This window comes from Mya arenaria, chromosome 15 (genome assembly GCF_026914265.1).
Source record: "Mya arenaria isolate MELC-2E11 chromosome 15, ASM2691426v1".
NCBI classification, from domain to species: domain Eukaryota; kingdom Metazoa; phylum Mollusca; class Bivalvia; order Myida; family Myidae; genus Mya; species Mya arenaria.
The window spans coordinates 8849030-8870500 of NC_069136.1; the positions used below are offsets into that span (position 1 = coordinate 8849030).

At 34.8% G+C, this 21471-nt stretch overlaps 1 protein-coding gene across 1 annotated transcript in view; it reads right to left on the bottom strand.

Moving 5' to 3' along the window:
* The window catches only part of LOC128220169 (ATP-binding cassette sub-family C member 4-like), a 38257-nt gene extending 18759 nt beyond the window's left edge, over nt 1–19498 (bottom strand). The window contains exons 1-6 of the mRNA XM_052928446.1: nt 19336–19498; nt 8872–8982; nt 4895–5015; nt 3802–4017; nt 2821–2910; nt 2112–2275 (exon numbers count right to left, since the gene is read on the bottom strand). Coding sequence (XP_052784406.1) covers nt 2112–2275; nt 2821–2910; nt 3802–4017; nt 4895–5015; nt 8872–8982; nt 19336–19409 — 776 coding nt within the window. The 5' untranslated portion in view covers nt 19410–19498. The remainder of the gene's footprint in view (nt 1–2111; nt 2276–2820; nt 2911–3801; nt 4018–4894; nt 5016–8871; nt 8983–19335) is intronic.
* Nucleotides 19499–21471: the final 1973 nt, after the last annotated feature.

A 21471-nucleotide genomic window follows, 5' to 3' on the forward strand; every position in this document is an offset into this window, starting at 1 on the left:
CTTCAGCACTTAGTCAAATATGTGTGTTTAAAAAAACCACTACCTGAGACACAATGCACTTCGACATAATTAAAAATACAACATAAAGCTTGCCAAATTTGATTTTCTGTTAATTATTTTGCACGGTGTTTGGTATTTTTATATTCAGTTATTTTCATATGTAGTTTCTAGGGAGCAAAAAGATTTTGGCTCCACAATATATTGCAATCTATGCGGTCAAACTCTGGTCTTTCTCAATATTAATCGGTAATTTCTTGTCTACTTGTCCCAAGATTTTGTGATTTCAAGGTATTCCTTAACGTGCGTGTAGACAGTAATCCTTTAGGCTTGGCTTTCAATTAATAAAAGTTTCACTAAAAGTACAACGACCAGTCAGTTTTCACTGAGCCACATTTTCGTCAGATGTCATCATTTTCTGTTCTTTGCTTCGCTAAAATGTTATTGATGTACAAAATCTTTTTTTTAAATCTTTTATGTATAAATTGTGTACTTAAGCTATAAGAAAGACTAATGACTTTAGTGAAATTATTTATTAAAATATAAAGAAGACGCCAAATTAAACAAGTTGAAACTTTTAAAGCCAAACATTGATGAGTGGCAGGCTGCAGTCAACTTGATCTTACATAAATGTACCTTGGTATTTCAACTTAAAAATCATTACATCAAATTTTGTTTTCAAATGTAATAATTTGCTAAAATTAATTACAATCTGACATCTGGAAATTGAGATATAGCATTTGTCACAACCTTTAGGAAAACCCTCGTTCGTGTGTATATATATTAAACAAATGCAATTACAATACCCAATTTGCCATCATCACAAGCAAATTGTTTAACACACAGTACAAACCACCAGATAATACAGAGAAACTGAAAACGTAAAGTAATAGTAAATAATAGTAATAGTAAAGTGAACCCATAGTATATGTATCTAATATGGACATATTAAACTAGAGCTATCACTGAAGGTGATTAATACCACCGCACGCCACCTCTCATTATGAATTATCATTGTAAGAAGTTTTATGAAATTCCATCTAGTAGTTTTCAAGTAACTGTCCGGACAAAAGTTTGACAAAAACAAAACACAGAAAAAGGCAATAACTCTGTAATTTGCGAAAATAGTGTAACGATTCATGAACACACTGAACTCCTTCTCATTGTGCTGTATCATTGTATAAAGTTTTATAACATTCCATCCGGAAGTTTTCAAGTTATGCTCCGGACAAGAAAAAAGTAATAAAGGGCAATAACACTGTAATTGGCTGAAATAGAATTGCGGTTCCTGTACACTGCACTTTCTCTCATTATGATCTATCACTGTATGAAGTTTTATTAAATTCCATCCGATAGTTTTCAAGTTATGCTCCGGACAAGAAAAAGTAACAAAGGTCAGTTACTCTGTAATTGGCTGAAATAGAATTGCGGTTCCTGAACACTGCACTCCCTCTCATTATGATCTATCACTGTATGAAGTTTTATTAAATTCTATCCAATAGTTTTCAAGTTATGTTCTGGACAAGAAAAAAGTAACAAAGGGCAGTAACTCTGTAATTAGCTGAAATAGAGTTATGGTTCTTGTGCAATGCACTTCCTCTAATTGTGCTTTACCATTGTATGAAGTTTTAATAAATTCCATCTCGTAGTTTGCAAGTTAAAGTCTGGAAAAAAGTTTGACAGCAAAAAAACAAAAAACAAAGGGCAATTACTCAGTAATTGGCTAAATTCCTCTCATTGTGCTTATCCATTGTATGAAGTTCAAATGAATTCCATCCAGTACTTTTCAAGTTATACTCGGGACAAAAAAAAGTAACAAAGGGCAATAACTCAGTAATAAGCAAGAATAGAGTCATGGTTATTGTACACTGCACTTCCTCTCATTATGCTCTATTATTGTATGAAGTTTAATCCAATTCCATCCTTTAGTTTTTAAGTTATGCTCCGGACAAGAAAAATTGCAAGGGACCGACCGAAGGACCGACAGACCGACCACAGGGTGACTACAATATACCCCCTTCAAACTTCATTTGTCGGGGGTATAAAAAATGCTTTTAAAATTATGCTTACATATCACTGTGTAAACTACTAATTCAAGTATGTGTTTCTATTACCTGAACTTTGAAAACAATTTTCCCATATAACCCTGGACAGGAACCAACAACAACAACACAGCAAAGCCAGCAAGTGTGGATGGGCCCAGCTGTCTCCACAGTATTGCTAATACAGCTATTGCTTCCAGGGGACCAACCCACAGGAAGTGTAAGAATATCACAGCCTGAAATATACAAGTGACACTTGGCCCAGCTTGCTCTACAATGTTGCTCAAACAACTATCACTTCAAGGGGACCAACTCACAGGATATGTAAGATATTACAGCCTGAAATATACAAGTGATACTTGGCCCAGCTCGCTCTACAATATGCTTGTACAGCTATTGCTTCCTCGGGATAACAGCCTAAAATAAACGCCTCTTTCTACAGCGTTGCTAATACATCTATTGCCTTCGAGGGACCAACCCGCAGAAAGTGTACGAATATAAGAGCTGTGACATTGGGCCCAGCTTTCTCAACAGTATTGCTTATATATCTATTGCCTCAACGGGACATGCAACACTGGGTTCAAGTCTCTCTCAACAGGATTGTAAGTATAACTTTTGCTACCACAGGTCAAACCAACAAGAAGTTTAAGAACACAAACCATGATTAAAATTAAATCAACAAAATTGATTGGAAATTCAACAAAATTGATTGGAATTTCAATTTTATTGAATTGAAATGTGATTCAATTTGATTAAGAAAACATCCTTTAAAAACAATTACCTGATCAAATCTGTTCACATCATTTGACATGAGGTTGACAATCTGGCCCGTTGTTGTCCCAGCCAGGCCATCATTACTAAGTCGCAAACTCTGAAATCATTAAAACATTGTTAATCTGAACATGTTCAGAGGCGTTAGGAAAACTCGAGTATTCAAATGAAGATTTGATATATAATTGTAGTGCATCATGGTGTTTCGTGCCTGAAGCTGATTGTTTAAATTACTTGTTTTTGTTTACCATGCTATAAAACATTCAAATGAGGTCGGTGTTTCATTGGGACTGAATATTTTTTATATTTACATCAGGAGTTCTGCAACGAGATGCCAACACACTCACTCAAACAAAGGTCGGAATTCAACAAATATTTACATCAGAATGATGACACTTGATACTCATACTATAAATGTCTTATTAAATGCCGGGCATGTGTCTTTTTTAGAAGCATTTCTCCTCATTCAGCAAACTATTTTGGAGTCAAGAGTCAATGTAAGCTTTATTCATGTCACAAAATCGGAAAAAATAGCCACAAAAATACCCCGGCAAGTCTATCATGGCATGGGATTTGAAAAGGACATAAACGGTATACATGTAATCAATAAATATGTGCACCAAGTTCCATCTGAATACTGTAGACAGCAAATGTCGGTCAATGACAACCTGTCACTGAAGTTTTATGATTGTAGATCAAACTGCCATTGTAAGGACAAAGTTTTTATAAGATTATTGATACCTTGACCACCGATGCTAAAAACAACAGGTCATCTGTTGGTCTACTGCAACCTACCTGTGAATTTCCATGGTCGTAAGTCAACAATTCTAGTTATGGTACAGACAATGTTTTTATAAGACATTTGACCTAATGACCCAATCAGGTCATTTACTGGTCAAGGGCAACCTACCAACATCAGTTCTGGAGAGAATACCATATGCAACCCTTAAGGGGCATTAGAGCAGACTAGCGATAAGAAAAAGTAATGTACCTTCCTGTACAATAGAGAACAACACGCTATTCTCATCTTCATCCCGATCCTCTGTACCCCAAAGAAGTACGGGTGATGTGAGACGGCGAGGATAACAGCGCACAGGCTTATACCGCCCGCATACAGGAGGCTCTCGGTTTTCGTTACCTCGGACCCGGGGGTGAAATAGCGGATTAGTCCCCCAAGCAACAGGGGCTGGACTATTTTTGTCATCTCCTGAAATGGTGAATAATTACACTGTTTTCCTGTTTGATCAAACAGATTTAAGCAAACAATTATCAAGTTTCATGAAATTATTTATTTGAATCATTAGAATCAAAATTTCTTTTGAAAACTGCTGAAGTCCTTGAATGACTTATATTCATATATTTACAAAAAACTATGATCATTTGACTACCAGGAGTTCTCTATGGCAAGTACAAGACCACCAAAAGTGGATGCTAACACCCATCTGATTCTCTGCTGCCAAACATATAAAACTTCTTAATTGGTCAAAGTTAGCCATAATATTAAAGGATTGATTAATATTTATCCAAAGTAACCATTACCAAATCAAATCAATGAAATGTGCAAAGTAGCCAAGTAATAAAATGTTGACAACTTATTAAGGTCTCTTCAATTCGCTGCAGAAAATCATGGAATATAGGTCAATTATAACATAATTATGTATCAAAATGCCAGTGTTATGGGCCTGGCAACACATATGAGTACCGTCGCTAAAAACATGCATTCATGTAACTATCATATTCAGTGCTATATGAGTCATGGCCAATTAAAGTCCTCGAAAAAAAAAGATAAGCTAAACATTGCTGATAAATATTTTAACTTCAATGGGCAATACCAATGCAAGTCCATGTAAGCCAAGCCAAGGTCTCCTCCTTATCTTACAAACAGCATCAAGCCTCAAGACTGCAACTAGTGACTTTCTTTCAAGAAGATAATTTCTGGTGAAAATTGCTAAATTAATAGCCACATGAAAGATTTTAAAAGGAGTGCAAAAAACAACAACAGTCCTTTGAAATGTTTGCTTCTCTGAGCCCAAGTTGACTTGAGACTGTAAGTAAACTCCCTGGTAAAATATTAACTCACTTACCTCGCAAAGAAGAACAAGCCCAAACAGCATGTATTCGAGCCCAAACATCCGAAATAGTGCCCAGAATAGACTGGGTTTGCCCCGGCCAGCATTAGATTTCTCAATCTCTTTTGCCCACTCTCTGAAATAAAAGAGTATTTGTTCATTCAAGATCATACTTAATTATTTAAGATCAAGCTGTCAGCTGATACAATCTCAAGTCATTTCCTTGGGTAAAAATCCTAATGTCCTTTGAGTGAACTAAGAGAATGTGCTCCAGGTGGGCTCGACTACTTGGGTGAGTGAATTAGACCAGTCACACAGGCTGAGTAGATGGCCTGAAACATGGCACAAATACTACACTGACAATACTTGTAATATGTTGACACTTAAATCTTGAAAGCCAAACAATAGGTAAGTCAAATAAAATTCTTCATCTGAATCCATAGTTTTTTATGGAAATATATTTTATTTGAAGGTAGAGTGAGATCAATTTACATTACACCACATTGTTGTAGGAAGCTGTGCCCACAGGCAACAAGGGATACATGCCTTAAACGCCTATAAATAGAAAAATAAAAAACTGATAATATTCCAAGTCAATAAGCTTATAAATATGGAGAGTAAAGCTTTGTTTTAGGTACAAACAATGACCAATCAAATACATTTCTTTATGTAAAATGCATCATAGCTGTACCATCAACATAGGTGGGGCTGTTTAGGAAAGGATATACAAGTTTCATTGATTGGACAAAAACAATTTCTATAAATGAAGGGTGATATCTCTTCAATGACTAGAGCGATATGACTTGTTACTGAGCTTGTTTAAGATATACCGTAAATGACTGGGTATTAGACGCACTTTTTTCCCTCAGATTTTGATGCAAAAAAATGCCTGCGTATCATACCCAGTAACAATTTTTTGAACTTTTTCTCTGAGGTAAATTTCAAGCCGAGAGTTTGTTTAGGAATGACGTCACCATTACGTCATATGTACTTCCGTTGTGTGGAAAATTCTCAATAAAAAAAAAATGTTCTTATGATTGATATACATGTTTTCAAATGCTCAATACACTGTAAATCAAAACTATCATTATTCCTGAAACTTTTATACCTTAAGTATCTATTCTTGCTTGATTTATTATTTAGAGTAGAGATTAAAGCATAAACCGCTGCCCTATAGTTGAAAGGTCATTTTGGAAGATCTGTCATGGCGGACAGTGCAATTTTTAGAGTTTGTTTTTCAAGTGGAGTGATTTTTCTTAGGAATAACTTGACCCCCCTTTTTTATTGGCTTAAAAGGTAATTTAAAGCTTGTACTTTAAGAATATATGTGGTTATCATAGCCTGCATTCGCTCAAAATGCCTTTAAATGTTGTCTAAAAATTATAATTTTACATTGAATTATATAGGGAATAACAATGGTGGTGTGTAACCTAAAAGGGACCAAACTGCTTTGTTTAAAAAGTGTTATTTTTGGTAAGAAATGTATTGCATTTCACTATTTCTGGCAAATTTTCACAATTAAATGCATTTATCTTGTCTGGTTGATCAAAATATGCTATTTTCTGGTTTTCACAACTTTCGCCTATTTTTTTTTTTTAAAAATGAGTCGTCTGCAATCTTACGAGCACTGAAAATGTCCAAATTTGGTGAAAATTTGACTGCGAGAACTTGAAATGTGTGCAAAGATGTGTAGAACTGCCCCATTTGATGCTTAGAATGCCATTTGAGTCAAGGTTCAGTTGAAAAACCTCAAAGAATGGCATTTTTGGCCAAAACGCCTTAGAAAATACAGACGCACAGGCACTTGGGTGACAGGCATTGAAACTGGAAAACCTGACACAGACTATCAGATTGAGCTAGCTTTGGGTGTATTTATGTATGAAGGACTAATCGAAAGTGTTTTTCATAAAAAATGCCGGGACGGGTTTAGTTATAGGAATGACGTCACCATTACGTAGTGATGGGCCGATGATCGATTATAATCGAAAATTGATCGGAAAGCTTCAAAATCGGCGATAATCGATTGTAAATTATCATAATCGATTATCGCGGAACATCATACAAATTTATCAAGGGAGGTTACTCAGTATTCATTTACGATTTTTTTTTATCTTGCCGACATTTCCGCTCATTTTTCTTTGGGTACAATTCGTAAGAATGGCAGACGACAATGACGATATGCTGTACAATTATCCGGGTGGGAAAGCAAAATCTAAAGTCTGGCTCTTTTTTGCATTTAGAAAAATCAAACCAGGACCTCCAACTAAAGAAAACCTTGACACAAGCAAGGCGTATTGTTGCCTTTGCAAAAAGGCTTACGCAAAATATACCTGTATACAGTAACTAGATCACAGGTGATGATCAAGAAGAGATGTAGAATGAACCCATATCTCATTGACCAGACAATATTTCTAAACAAACATTTACTGGTAGATTCATACTGGTGACTTTGAAATTTCTGATGTATACATTTCAGTTTAATGTTTTTTTCTTTTTAACTTAAAAATATAAAAAAAAATATGTTTTATGTTTGTTAGTTTCCTGAAAAATGAATACGTAAGTTCTATTGTTTGGTTTATATATTCAATTCAGCTTACATAGACGAAGTGATACCCATTACCTTCAAGTATATCACTAGCAACCACTGCTCTATAATATCCGATTATAGCCGATGTCTAATCGGTTGATGGTCTCCGATTGTAACCGATTATCGATTGTAAAACTCAACCTATTGCCCATCACTACCATTACGTCATATGTACTTCCGTTGTGTGGAAAATTCTCAATAAAAAAAAAATGTTCTTATGATTGATATACATGTTTTCACATGCTCAATACACTGTAAATCAAAACTATCATTATTCCTGAAACTTTTATACCTTAAGTATCTATTCTTGCTTGATTTATTATTTAGAGTAGAGATTAAAGCATAAACCGCTGCCCTATAGTTGAAAGGTCATTTTGGAAGATCTGTCATGGCGGACAGTGCAATTTTTAGAGTTTGTTTTTCAAGTGGAGTGATTTTTCTTAGGAATAACTTGACCCCCCTTTTTTATTGGCTTAAAAGGTAATTTAAAGCTTGTACTTTAAGAATATATATGTTTATCATAGTCTGCATTCACTCGAAATACCTTTAAATGTTGTCTAAAACTAATCATTTCACATTGAATAATAGAGGAAATGACAATGGTGGTGTGTAACCTCAACTGTCAAAGTGAATAGACTTCCGATATATTTTATAGTCCAAAGCATCCACGCTACATTTACTGTTGCTTTTATTTATTCTAAATTTATAAATTCGAACCCTGGCACTGTCAAAATATTTTTTGTATAACATAACTTTTCATTCTCGACAGTATGGTTGTATGGTTTTAAAGATAACCATCGCCATTTGCACGAAAAAAATTTTTTTGTCACTGTCAACAAACATGGTGGCTGAAAATGCCGGACGATTTTGACATTTTTTATATGCGTCTTTTAACCAAAAACATAGATTAAAAGTTTTTTTCTCGGATTTTTCACAGATTTTTTCCCTGCGTCTAATACCCCCTATTGTCTTATAACCAGTCATTTACGGTAATGGCCATACACAATTTGACCAAATTGATAATTGGACAAAGGCTTCTTATTTAATCGATCAGACAAGTCCAATTTTATGTAATTTCTGTAATAATATGGCTGTTTTTTTTCTAAATAACTCAGATAATATGCCCATACACATTCTGACCAATTTGGTGATAACTGGACAAATAATTCATAAGTTATTAATCAGACATCACACTTGATGCTGCCTGACCACCAGCTCTATGCCAAGCTGCCCGGCTTACTGCTCCTACGCCGCAAATATAACAAGTATATGTTCTGTTCTACGTATGAGCATATAAAAAGGCTGCTCTTTTTTTTCTTATTTCTTTGTTGTGCAATTTTGCATGTTTCTGAGAGTTAAGAATCAGTAAGAAATATAAATGACAGTAATAAGTCTTCATAACTACTTTTCAAGCTGGTCTCCAAGCCTGTCTGATTGGTCCTCTGCAACCACATTATACATGTCCTCCACCTCAAGTTGTCGTACATAGCCCTTCTTGAACAATGGGTTCATCCACCTGAAATAGGGAATTATGTGGGGGGTTAAGTGACATAACTGAAAAGATTGTACATGTACCCAACCTCCAGTTGTCATACATAGCCAGTTGTCATACATAGCCCTTCCTGAACAGTGTGTACAACCACCTGAAATAGTGAATTATGTGGGGGGGTTAAGTGGAATAACTGACAACATAATACATGTACTCAACCTCCAGTTGTCATACATAGCAATAGGGTAATATACTGGGGGTTGAGTGCCATAACTGAAAACAATGTAAATGTTCTCAACCTCCAGTCATTGTACATCACCCTTCCTAAACAGTAGGTTCATCCATCTGAAATAGGGTTATATACCGGGTGTTAAGCGCCATAATTGACAACATTGTACATTTCCTCAACCCACTGTTGTTGTACATCACCCTGCGTAAAAAAAAAAATTGTGTGTTTCCGGTTACCCGGCCGTGTCTGTTCCGCGCCCGCCGACCGTAATTTTTTTATCCTACCCAAATATTCCTCAATGTAGTGCTTTAAACGTGTATTTTATTCATCCCGGAAAAATCGATAGAGCGTCTGAGCGCACTGAGTAGGAGTAAGCAGGCGACAGATAATGGCGTCTGCTATTCTGTCACTCAACATAAAGAAATGTCCCCATTACCAGGGCATTCGATGCTTAAGAAGTGTAAACCAAAGCCACCAAATAGGGCAGATTTGGCGAGAGTACCACCCCACTGGAAAGATCGTCAAAGCAGTGTCGATCACTGGCACTCGGCATGACGAAAAGGTAAAATAAAAACTGTACTGGTCGGCGTTCCAGTGTTTTTTCATGATATTTTATGCGGCAATTCTGAACTTCTGTACGTTTTTCTGCAAAACAAAAACAAAAACCTAACAAAAACCGAGTTGTTATTGACAAGAAAAATGCCAACGGCCGCAACTGGTACGCGGATGTCACTGGTCGCCGACCAGTAGACATCATTTGAAATTCAGAGTGTGTATTTTATCTCTGCTAGTGACTCAAATATAAAATTAAATGTTTCGCTTTTAATGATAATAATTCCGATATAACGATGATAATTTTGAGGTATGTCAATATGGTTATAAGCGGAGTTAACTGTTTTGCAGAAAGCTGCATTGTTTTTTAAATGTATGAAAGCAACACATACCCTTTTTGTTTGAATTAATAACATATACTTGTGTTGGAATTGTGAAGTGTGAAATACTGTGCACAGCCTTATCAAGTAACTGGAGTTAGGGCTATATATCTTTGACAAAGCTGCATGAAAGCTAAATGTATATTTTACTGACTCTACATTTAATCCTTTAATAATAATATTTAACATTAAAAACACAATACAAAACATTCATAATTGGCATTTTATTTTTTCCCATAAAATTCCAATTAATTATTATGAATGTTTTGTATTTAATAATATGGGAAATGGAGCATTTGCTCCTCAGGAGCAAATGCTCAGTTTTCGATAATATTTGCAAGAGTGATCAAAATTAGAATACAATGAATTTTTTTTTAAATGTAGCATACATGGAGTCAAGGGTTAATGGATAAAATAAGCCTTTCTGATTTCACAGTGTTGGTTTATTGATAGTAATAAAGAAACAAAGAAATAAAAATACAAGTTGTTTGTTTTTAATATTGATCTTTTAGCAAGAAAAATGACAGGATAATAGTACTAATTTGGTGTTTCCACAGACGTCCTAACAGAAACTGACAAACATAAACATGTGCAGCATCTTGTTTCCTTTGGTTTGCTGTAATTGGTTGTATGGGTCTTCATTTAAATATTGTACATGTATGGTCCTGAAAGTGCACCAATTAAATTATTATAATGTTATAAAATATTCAAAACATCGAAAAATGGCATCTTTAATGGCATCATATAGTAGTTGTCAAAGATACCAAATATGTGACGGTATTAAAAAAAAAAAAAAAAAAAAAAAAAAAAAAGCCTGCCTACCGTCCCTATTTTTTTGATCACGTAACCTGAAACACACATATTTTTTTTTTGGCCTAAACAGTGGGTTCATCCACTCAAAATAGGGTAATATACAGGTTGAGTGCCATAACTTATAACTTTATTCATGTTTTACATAGCCTTCCAGTGGGTTCATCCACCTGATAAAGGGAAGATGTGGGGGTTAAGTGACATAAATGACCACATTGTACATGTCCTGTCCTTAACCTCCAGTTTTTGTACAGCACAGTGGGGTCATCCACCAGAAGTATGGAAGTATAATTATTGAACGTTAAGTGAGAATAGTGCCAGTACAGTTCCCATAGTTCTGACACAGCCTGGCTGCACATAAACCATCTAGAATAAGATCTTAAAGATGCAAAGTTCTACTTAAAGTTAAATTTCTATCAGGGGTACTTTCATTGGTTGAAACCAATCATAGGATATTCCTGGTTCGTAGTTTATTTTTATTCCTCCATGAAAAGAGGATGACAGAATGGATTGTCACCGTTTTTTCCCAAAAAAATGAAGTTAACCATTATTATTTTATACAAATTTATATGAGCTCAATTGTTTACACAGCTGTTAGCTGATATATCTAAATATTGAACATTTTCCTTCAAGACCAAGATAATGTTTTCCCTGGTTGTGCTCATACAAACCTCTTTCGAGACCAAGATAATGTTGTCCTTGGTTGTGCTCATACAAACCTCTTCCGAGACCAACATAATGTTGTCCCTGGTTGTGATAATGTTTTCCCTGGTTGTGCTCATACAAACCTCTTCAGAACCAAGATAATGTTTTCCCTGGTTGTGCTCATACAAACCTCTTCAGAAACAAGATAATGTTTTCCCTGGTTGTGCTCATACAAACCTCTTCAGGACCAACATAATGTTGTCCCTGGTTGTGCTCATACAAACCTCTTCAGAACCGAAATAATGTTTTCCCTGGTTGTGCTCATACAAACCTCTTCAGAACCAAGATAATGTTTTCCCTGGTTGTGCTCATACAAACCTCTTCAGAACCAAGATGTTTTCCCTGGTTGTGCTCATACAAACCTCTTCAGAAACAAGATAATGTTTTCCCTGGTTGTGCTCATACAAACCTCTTCAGAACCAAGATAATGTTTTCCCTGGTTGTTCTCATACAAACCTCTTCAGAACCAAGATAATGTTTTCCCTGGTTGTGCTCATAAAAACCTCTTCAGAACCGAGATAATGTTTTCCCTGGTTGTGCTCATACAAACCTCTTCAGGACTGAGATATTGTTTTCCCTGGTTGTGCTCATACAAACCTCTTTAGAACCATGATAATGTTTTCCCTGGTTGTGCTCATACAAACCTCTTCAGAAACAAGATAATGTTTTCCCTGGTTGTGCTCATACAAACCTCTTCAGAAACAAGATAATGTTTTCCCTGGTTGTGCTCATACAAACCTCTTCAGAACCAAGATAATGTTTTCCCTGTTTGTGCTCATACAAACCTCTTCAGAAACAAGATAATGTTTTCCCTGGTTGTGCTCATACAAACCTCTTCAGAAACAAGATAATGTTTTCCCTGGTTGTGCTCATACAAACCTCTTCAGAACCAAGATAATGTTTTCCCTGGTTGTGCTCATACAAACCTCTTCAAAAACAAGATAATGTTTTCCCTGGTTGTGCTCATACAAACCTCTTTAGGACCAAGGTAATGTTTTCCCTGGTTGTGCTCATACAAACCTCTTCAGGACCAAGGTAATGTTTTCCCTGGTTGTGCTCATACAAACCTCTTCAGAAACAAGATAATGTTGTCCCTGGTTGTGCTCATACAAACCTCTTCAGGACCAAGGTAATGTTTTCCCTGGTTGTGCTCATACAAACCTCTTTAGGACCAAGGTAATGTTTTCCCTGGTTGTGCTCATACAAACCTCTTTAGGACCAAGGTAATGTTTTCCCTGGTTGTGCTCATACAAACCTCTTTAGGACCAAGGTAATGTTTTCCCTGGTTGTGCTCATACAAACCTCTTCAGGACCAAGGTAATGTTTTCCCTGGTTGTGCTCATATAAACCTTTCGAGACAAGATAATGTTTTCCCTAGTCGTGTTCATACAAACCTCTTCAAAACAAAATAATGTTGTTCTTGGATGTGCTCATACAAAACTCTTTGGTGGGCAATGAACTATACAGACCATTCACACCCTCCAATACAAACAGATAACACTTAAAATCAGTGGCCATCTTAAATATAAACAATTGCACTCACCTACATCATGATCAGTTAAATAGAGCAATTAAAGGACCCCACTGGAAATAAGTTGAAAAACTTTAATGGGCTATCCTGTGTGAAATATAAATGTCTCACATGTTTGAGCTCTTTAGTAACGTATTTGTATAAAAAAATAACTTTCTGTTTTTGTTTATGTGATTTAGTATAGACATCATAGCTAAGTAATTCTTTGTTAAACAGTCTGTGGTTTTTAATCTTGTATTGTAACATCATAAAGAAATGAACATACATAAATATATGTATGCATTTGCTTATACAGTAGATGTTGAAATTTCGTTTCTTTTGGGTTTTTTCACATTTCATTAGGTCATGTTTCATGTATTTATAAATACAGATTCAATCTCACTTAAAATCATGTTGATGTGTAAGTACGTTTGATGTTTTCATGCATACCGGATGTGACCAGTGCTGGAAAAACCCGCCTTACACCCCCCATGTAAGATGAATCCACTTGCAACAACGTGCCGCTTTTTTTCTTTTTTTATTGCATGGTTTATGAAAAGTATATTACGCCATTTCAATAAAGCGCTATTAAATATATAAGTCTGCAAGACTTTTAATTAAAATTGAAAATAAACAATCATAAAAACGTGATTTTAAAGGAACTATTTGACGTCAATAGTGATTTAAAATTACTGTGCTTTATGACGTCACTGGTAAACAATGTCGCATGCGCTTTTTGGTGAAATGTTCAAAAGTGCATTTTATACGTCAATTTTTCCACAAATTGATTATTGTAGTTATGCTAGAAAAAATATCAATCATGTTTTTCCGGTCCGGATAAAAAAATCCGACCCTCGAGGACGCTGCTTGGCCTGTAATTCGGCAAGCCTCGTAAACGGCTTACGCGCGTGCCCTCAGATCAGATTTTTCTATCCATACCAGAAACACATGATAAATACTTATATTGTCCAGTCTCTTTTATCTATAGGGATACATGAAAATGTTTAGATGCATAAACTGTATTGACAAACAGTGAAACATCTAAATCAATATCGTCATAATTGTTATTTAATTGTTTATGTCTTTTATTGTATCAACATGTACTGTAAACATAAAGTTGTCATAATTTCTACTTGATAAGTACCCTATCATTGTGCATTGAAAAGGAAAGAAATTACCACTTATCTAATCGCTTTATTACATATCTTTAGGCAATGCATTTAATTTGCTGGCAGCTGCTTAAATGGCATTAAGGAAGAGTCCTAGGCAAGCTGTTTACAAAGTTAGTAATTCATGATAAAACCCCACCCAATTAACAGTAAGGCCATTTTTTAACACTGCAAGATAATTGTATTCGTGCCTGACCATAATTGCAGTACTTAAAACTGGTGAGAATGGCTGGTAGCAAAATGTTTGGGGTCCTAGCCTGCTTGGAGGGTCTAGGACAGCTTCAACTTGGCATATGGGTTTCATGGGATCACAGGGGGTCAAGCACCCTTGCAGATCCTGGGTATAATACATTTTAAGAGTGTAGGGATTTATATTTCTTCCATTTTTTTGTCTTGGAGACAACAATAAAACATGGATATTCCATGGAGGATTCTCACCCCTGCACTGATCATTTTCCTTCTTTCATCAAACCCCGGTTCCTGCTAAAGACAAGCTTGTGTCTAATGTATTATCATCCAAAGTATTAAGATATGACCCAGGGTTAAGAAATATAATACAGTATCATCTGTTTTCTGTTAATGCCATAGGGACCTGATCATAGATCTGACCTGTACATTGAACAACCATGATTGACAAATGAGAAAGCTGCAATTATTCAAGGTACATAATTATGTACCATCTGTCATTTTTACCCACAAGCAAAGCAGTGATTAACTGTAAAAAACAGGACATATTTAAATAGTGTAGTCTTTATACATATTTAATAAAATGGTGCAACCTATAATGCGCATTGGGAACAAACTTTCAAGAAAATAACTATTTAAAATCTGATTATTTTTCCTAGTTAAATCACTTTTTTATATATTCGTGTTTTTGGAAAACCTCTTAAAATAGTTGATAAATTAAAATCACTTATTAAACCTTAAACGAAATGATCTCATATATGAAAGAGGATGCAGGTTTATAACAGTTGGAAATGTTCCCTAGAGAATGGTATTCGCATGAACTAATGATTCACATACACTTATGCCTTATCAAAACTCTATTCATAATAACATATCAGAACATGTTGAAATGTACATGTTGAGTTCTCATTGCCATGGCATTGGTGTCATCCCACAAAGTTTAATGATAAACAATCACATTTTAAGTAGGAAATGAGATAGGTGGAGTCTTTCTTGAATGATAAATGACCTAGTTGGATACAATCTATTCATAACAAGGAGCTGCAACACTTACAACAACTTGTGCAATCAGATTGGCCTATTTAAAAAAGTAACGAAATTTATAATTTCATACCTAACGACAAAAAAATGTAAATTTATAATAATAAATTGGGATATCAGGCCTTCCTGATAAGGAAAAAAACAAAATTCTGACTTAAATTGGGTTAGAGATGAACAAGAATACAAACACATGGACAGAAGATAAAAGAATGTCATCATGTTTATTTTTTTGAGATTACACAAACTCTTCTTTGCGAAAAAAGTTTGAGTGCCCAATGCTTCAATTAAAAAACAAAACAAAAAACAAACTTGGGTATTTGTTTTTAGCTTGGTAAATAAGTTTCCATTGGGACATTGGAAGTAGGGTGGAATTTCAGCTCCAAATTAGTCAGAAAATAACTCATTGTTCTGAAGTTCTATTTGTACATATTCATAGCTTGTAATTTAAAATGTAATGGTCCTTAAACATTTATTCATACTTTTAATTTGTTTTCCTAGATTCATTCCAACAAACATGAACATGTCCATGAATAAAATGACTTTAATATAAACAATTTTTAAAATATTTGATACCTCTATATCGTCAACAATTTGCATGTGCTAATATAAATTGATAGTCTGATAGTTTTTTTTTATTTTAATTAACAAAAATGGAATTCATGGTCAACATCAACTAAAAAAAATTCTATCAAGGGGGCGATGGGTTTTGCCAGTAAGGGTCAGGTATCATGGTCAGGTTGCCCAAAACACAGGTAATTTTAGGCCCTAAGCTTGGCCTATACGGAGTTAATGTTATACAAATCAAAGAGAAACAAGTTATATTGAAAGCAAAATTTGCCTAAAGCACAGGCAATTTTAGGTTCCAATAGTAACTAAATATCCATGTGAGATGGATATCCAGAAAGCCAAAGCTTACAGTATAAATGTTGTACAAATCCAAGGCAAACAAGTCATCATGAAAGCAAGTTGCATACACAAGGGAGCATTCAGTTCCACATAAAGTCTTTTGCCTCTTTCACAACTATGTGTATTTGGACAGTTAAAATTGAATGTAATAAATCAGCTAAAAAATAGCAAGTCTGGCAAACATTTCACCTGAGTGCATGGCTTGCTGGTTTGAGCAAATTTCTCCCACCTCATGAAAAACAAAAGGCACATGCCTACGTATGCTAAACAAGATAAATATACTCCTGTGACGCATCCTTTCATGATGCTTTCAAGATTAAAACTTACGTTTAATATTTTGATTTCCAAGGAATGTTACATACATGCCATTTGGAAAGTATCCATGATATCTTGAGTGTAAAATTCAATGAACACACTATCTGTAGCTATTTTGTTCCATTAAAAACCATGTTGACTAAGTCCAAAATTTGATGTAGTTGGAAGGTGAAAATAACTAAAAATTGTTTCATGAATTGATAAATATTTTAGTGATTTTTTTTATTGCCTTGCTCAGTGCTATAAGAATTGACTCAAGTGAATGTGTTAGGTAAAGTTTATAAACATTCTAGAGCTGTTAATTCACAGTGTCTAGCTTCTTTGATTTCATATTATGCTGAATTTATTATAAATTTTGATGCTATGCTATGAACTGACATGATGATGATTTTATGTTATTTATTCTTATTTTGAATGTATATAAGAGTAATAAATAAATGTAAGTCAAGTCTCGTTCATTTTTCTGTATATATATATATATATATATCCCCTGTGAAGCCTCTCAGAAATATGGCATGTATGGTTATAACTGCGAAAACACTTCAATTGCTACAAACATTACTTAAAACATGTATGTTATTGGACAAGTGACACTCTATTGTGGTAAAAAATGAAAGCGACCTTCATATTGATGAACAAGTTATTTCACTGCTCATGAATGTTTAATTTATCAAGTTCAGACAACACTTTCTTGTTAGCATGAATTCTCCTAAAGACATTGTAAAAATAACATCAAAAAATAATTCAATAGTTCAGCATTAAAACAATTTTTAACTAAAACCAGAAAATTCATTTCAAGAATGAAGTCTTTTTTGAAAAAATAGTGGATGACATATATAACAAGGGAGAACATTCACATAAAATTGACACCATTCCCTACTTTAAAATTTAAAACTGACTTAGAGGTATATTTTCCTCTTCAATGTGATGTCAGACATTAGAATCCAGTTGTTTGAATGTGATAATATAACATGCCATATTACAACAATTGATAACTACATAACACACATCTATTCAGTGATGTTCGGATGATCGTTTATTATAATATAAAAATGATAGGTTGGGTCTGAAATTGGTGACAATCAATTGTATTTGGTCATAATCGATCATTGATTCAACCTGCAAGTTGATTTTCTTCTTTCCTCTCCTTATTTGAGTTCGGTTAATTTCCCCAAATGATATCCTCGTTTTCTCATTTATGCATTCCTGTTCAGTTTAGTTATTGTCGTTCACAATATGGCTGATAGCAACAACAATACCAAATATCTTCAAATGTGAGCATAACATAAGCATATATGAAGTTAAGGATTAGGAGTTATTGTACAAGAATAAAACTACAATTAAGGCATTGTCAAAAATGATTGTACCATCCAGACCATAACTGAAGCTGAACCCATTATCAATAGTCAAATTGCAACAGATTCCCAACACTAGCTTTAAATGTAACAACATTCATAGCCAAAAAATACAATACAATCAACAAAATATAGTGATTTGACAGTTAAGTAACCAATATACAGCTTGTAAGGATTTTAAATTCTTTAAATTACTGTTTCAATGGTAAAGCATATTTACAAACACATGTACCATATTCTTTATGTATAGGACGCACTTTTTTACCCCAGAATGTTCAGGTAAAATTGCCAGCATCCTATCTTATTTATTATTTTTTTCTCGAGTCTATTTCAGGCTGAAATTCTCTGAGCAGTGACAAAGGGGTAAGTACCGCAACGGCACAGAAGAAAACAACTATCGTAGGTAAAATAATGCAGTAAACATGTGTATATAATGCACTAGTCAATTGTAACCAAGGCCCCCCAAAGTCCGGGGGTATACCGGGGAAATGGGCCGTGTTTTTACCTTCCTGGTGGCCCCGCAGTGCCCGGTGAATGCAGTAGTTTTGTATTCGCCCCAAATATAGCGGGGAATGTGCCTTACTTAGGGTCCTTGGGGTGCGGGGGCATTTGGCGGGGATTTTACCATCAGTTCGTCCCCAGAGGACGGGGGGTTTTACCAGGGTTTGGCTGGACCCCGCTATTCCCCGGACCTGGAGGGGCCGGGGTAACAATTGACTGGTGCATAAATGAAATGTTTTACTTCAAAATGATTTATTGAGAAATAAATTGAAAACAATCAGAGTGTTTGCTTTTTTTATAAAAGGGATGCTACTCACAAAAACTCGATGTGAATCAAATGAATAAATATTAAACGTTGTTCATGATTTTAACGTTTCGATATTTTACAACATATTTTGATGTATGTAACTGTTTTAAAATAATAATAAAGGAATATGCATACCGCAAATAGCATTATTGTCACTTTCAAATCTTTTCAAATGTGCAAAGGTGTGAAAAACACCCGCTGTCTGTCATTAGAAGAACATCAATAGAACAAACTATTGCGATGGTATGTTTGTTTGTTCGCACTTTACCACATGTTTTAATACTCAGCTGAGGGTGTTGACATTTTGAGAACATTCACGTAAACTATAAGATTTCAAAACTACAACAGAGCTAAGGGACAACCCTGGCTTGTACGAGTTACACTGAGTACGAAACATGGAAAAAATCCACTTACCAGAAAAACAGTTTTGAAATAGGATTCGCCGTGACAACCGGGTTGGGATTGTGATGCTTTGAAGACTCGTCCATCTTGACTTCTGGTTAAGAATAATCGATCCAATACTGTCAGGAACGTTTATCTAGTACATTTGACATTTCCATGCTTCGGTGGTTACACAATAAACCGAAACCGGAAGCGATAATTTCTTGCTTCCCGTACACTCCGTACCATATATACTGGAGTAAACGGCAAGCTCCTAAACCTACGCAGTTATCTCCCTTTATATCATGATTTAAAATAAATCTCGATTTTTTATTTTGCGTCATTATTATATCTCGATATTTTTTTAAATCATCCTTTAAATCCTGTTTGTTGGATCCGTCATGCTGAAAAGTAAAAATCTTGTTATAAAATGACTGGCAGCCATTTGGGCCCCTCTTTTTGTAAAGCGTTGAAAATGTGGCTTGCATTTTAGTGCCAATGAGTTTAAAGTTGACGTTAGCAATGACTATGATCTCTTATTTTAAACGAGTAAATAATAATAAAAAAAACACATCAGGGAATGTGGTTCAACATTAGTAAAGTCAAGTCAAGAAACATTTATTAATAAAGTCGGGATTACAACATATGTAACAAGCTCTGAAGAGTTTTTAAAGCCGACTTATTCTCATTCTCGGCACCCCAGCGTATCATAACCTATATGATAGATTATGATACGTTGGGGTGCCGAGGATGACTTATTCGATATTGGTTATGTCTTGTAATGAATGTTAAAGTTCTGAAAACTTAAAAAGGATTGACAATGATCTAAAAGAAGGAGAGGTAGAAGAAGAGGTGTAATAACTTAAGATTTCATAAACTTTACACACATTTAGTCTCGACAAGAATCACAGTACAACTGAATACATTTAGACAATGCAAACCATAAGTAAAATCAAATGTAGTTTATTTTATATTAATTACTACATCCTTCCCCTATAATTGAAGAGTTCACTTATGAATTCATTGATAATTTTCCCCTGAACTACCATGAATTAAAACTGTTTGTTTTGATAACCTATGATAACATTTGTAAGCTGAATACTGGGTATGGCAATTATACTCCAATAACAGAACGTTATGAAGATATTGTGGCTGTTGACTGATTAAAATGTCAACCACCCTGTAAAGGTATGGCGTCACCATTGCGTCATATGTACTTCCGTTGTGTGGAAAATTCTCAATAAAAAAATAATGTTTTCATGACTGATAGACATGTTTTCACATGCTCAATACACTGTAAATCAAAAATATCCTTATTCCTGAAACTTTTATACCTTAAGTATCTATTATTGTTTGATTTATCATTTAGAATAGAGATTTAAGCATAAACTGCTGCCCTATAGTTGAAAGGTAATTTTGGAAGAACTGTCATGGTGGACTGTGCAATTTTGAGAGTTTGTTTTTCAAGTGGAGAGATTTTTTCTTAGGAATAACTTGACCCCCTCCCTTTTTATTGGCTTAAAGGGTAATTTAAAGCTTGTACTTTAAGAATATATATGTTTATCACAGTCTGCATTCGCTCGAAATGCCTTTAAATGTTGTCTAAAAATAATCATTTCACATTGAATTATAGAGGAAATGACAATGGTGGTGTGTAACCTAAAGTGTAAATGAAAACAATATGTAACAGGGTATTTTTTTCATCCGTTCATGTTCATTTATCATTGTCTGCTTGCGTTTAGATTGCGCGTACATTATTATAGAGTGTGTGTGGTAGTGGTCAGTATGCACGTATTATAGTGGTCAAACACCTTTCAATTGGTTAATATTAGAATTAATTTATGCACGTAACCACCCGTAACATTCCCGCCATTCTATCTCTCGGGCATTGCTGTCCTGACAGTCATTGGAGTCACAACTTGGAAATGTGTTCCAAGTCTACTGTTTTGCAATGTTGAAAAACAATACTTTTTAGTACACCGCTGCCTTTTTCTCTTTGTGATTCGAAATAAAGTATATAAACGGACTGACACCCGTCATACTTATATACCCCGGCTACAAATAACCCAATGTCCTAGATTAGCTTTTTTGTGAAAAATAGTGTTCCAATATTCCAAAGTTAATTTTAGCAGATATACAAAGAAATGATGATTATTTCAAGGAATCATT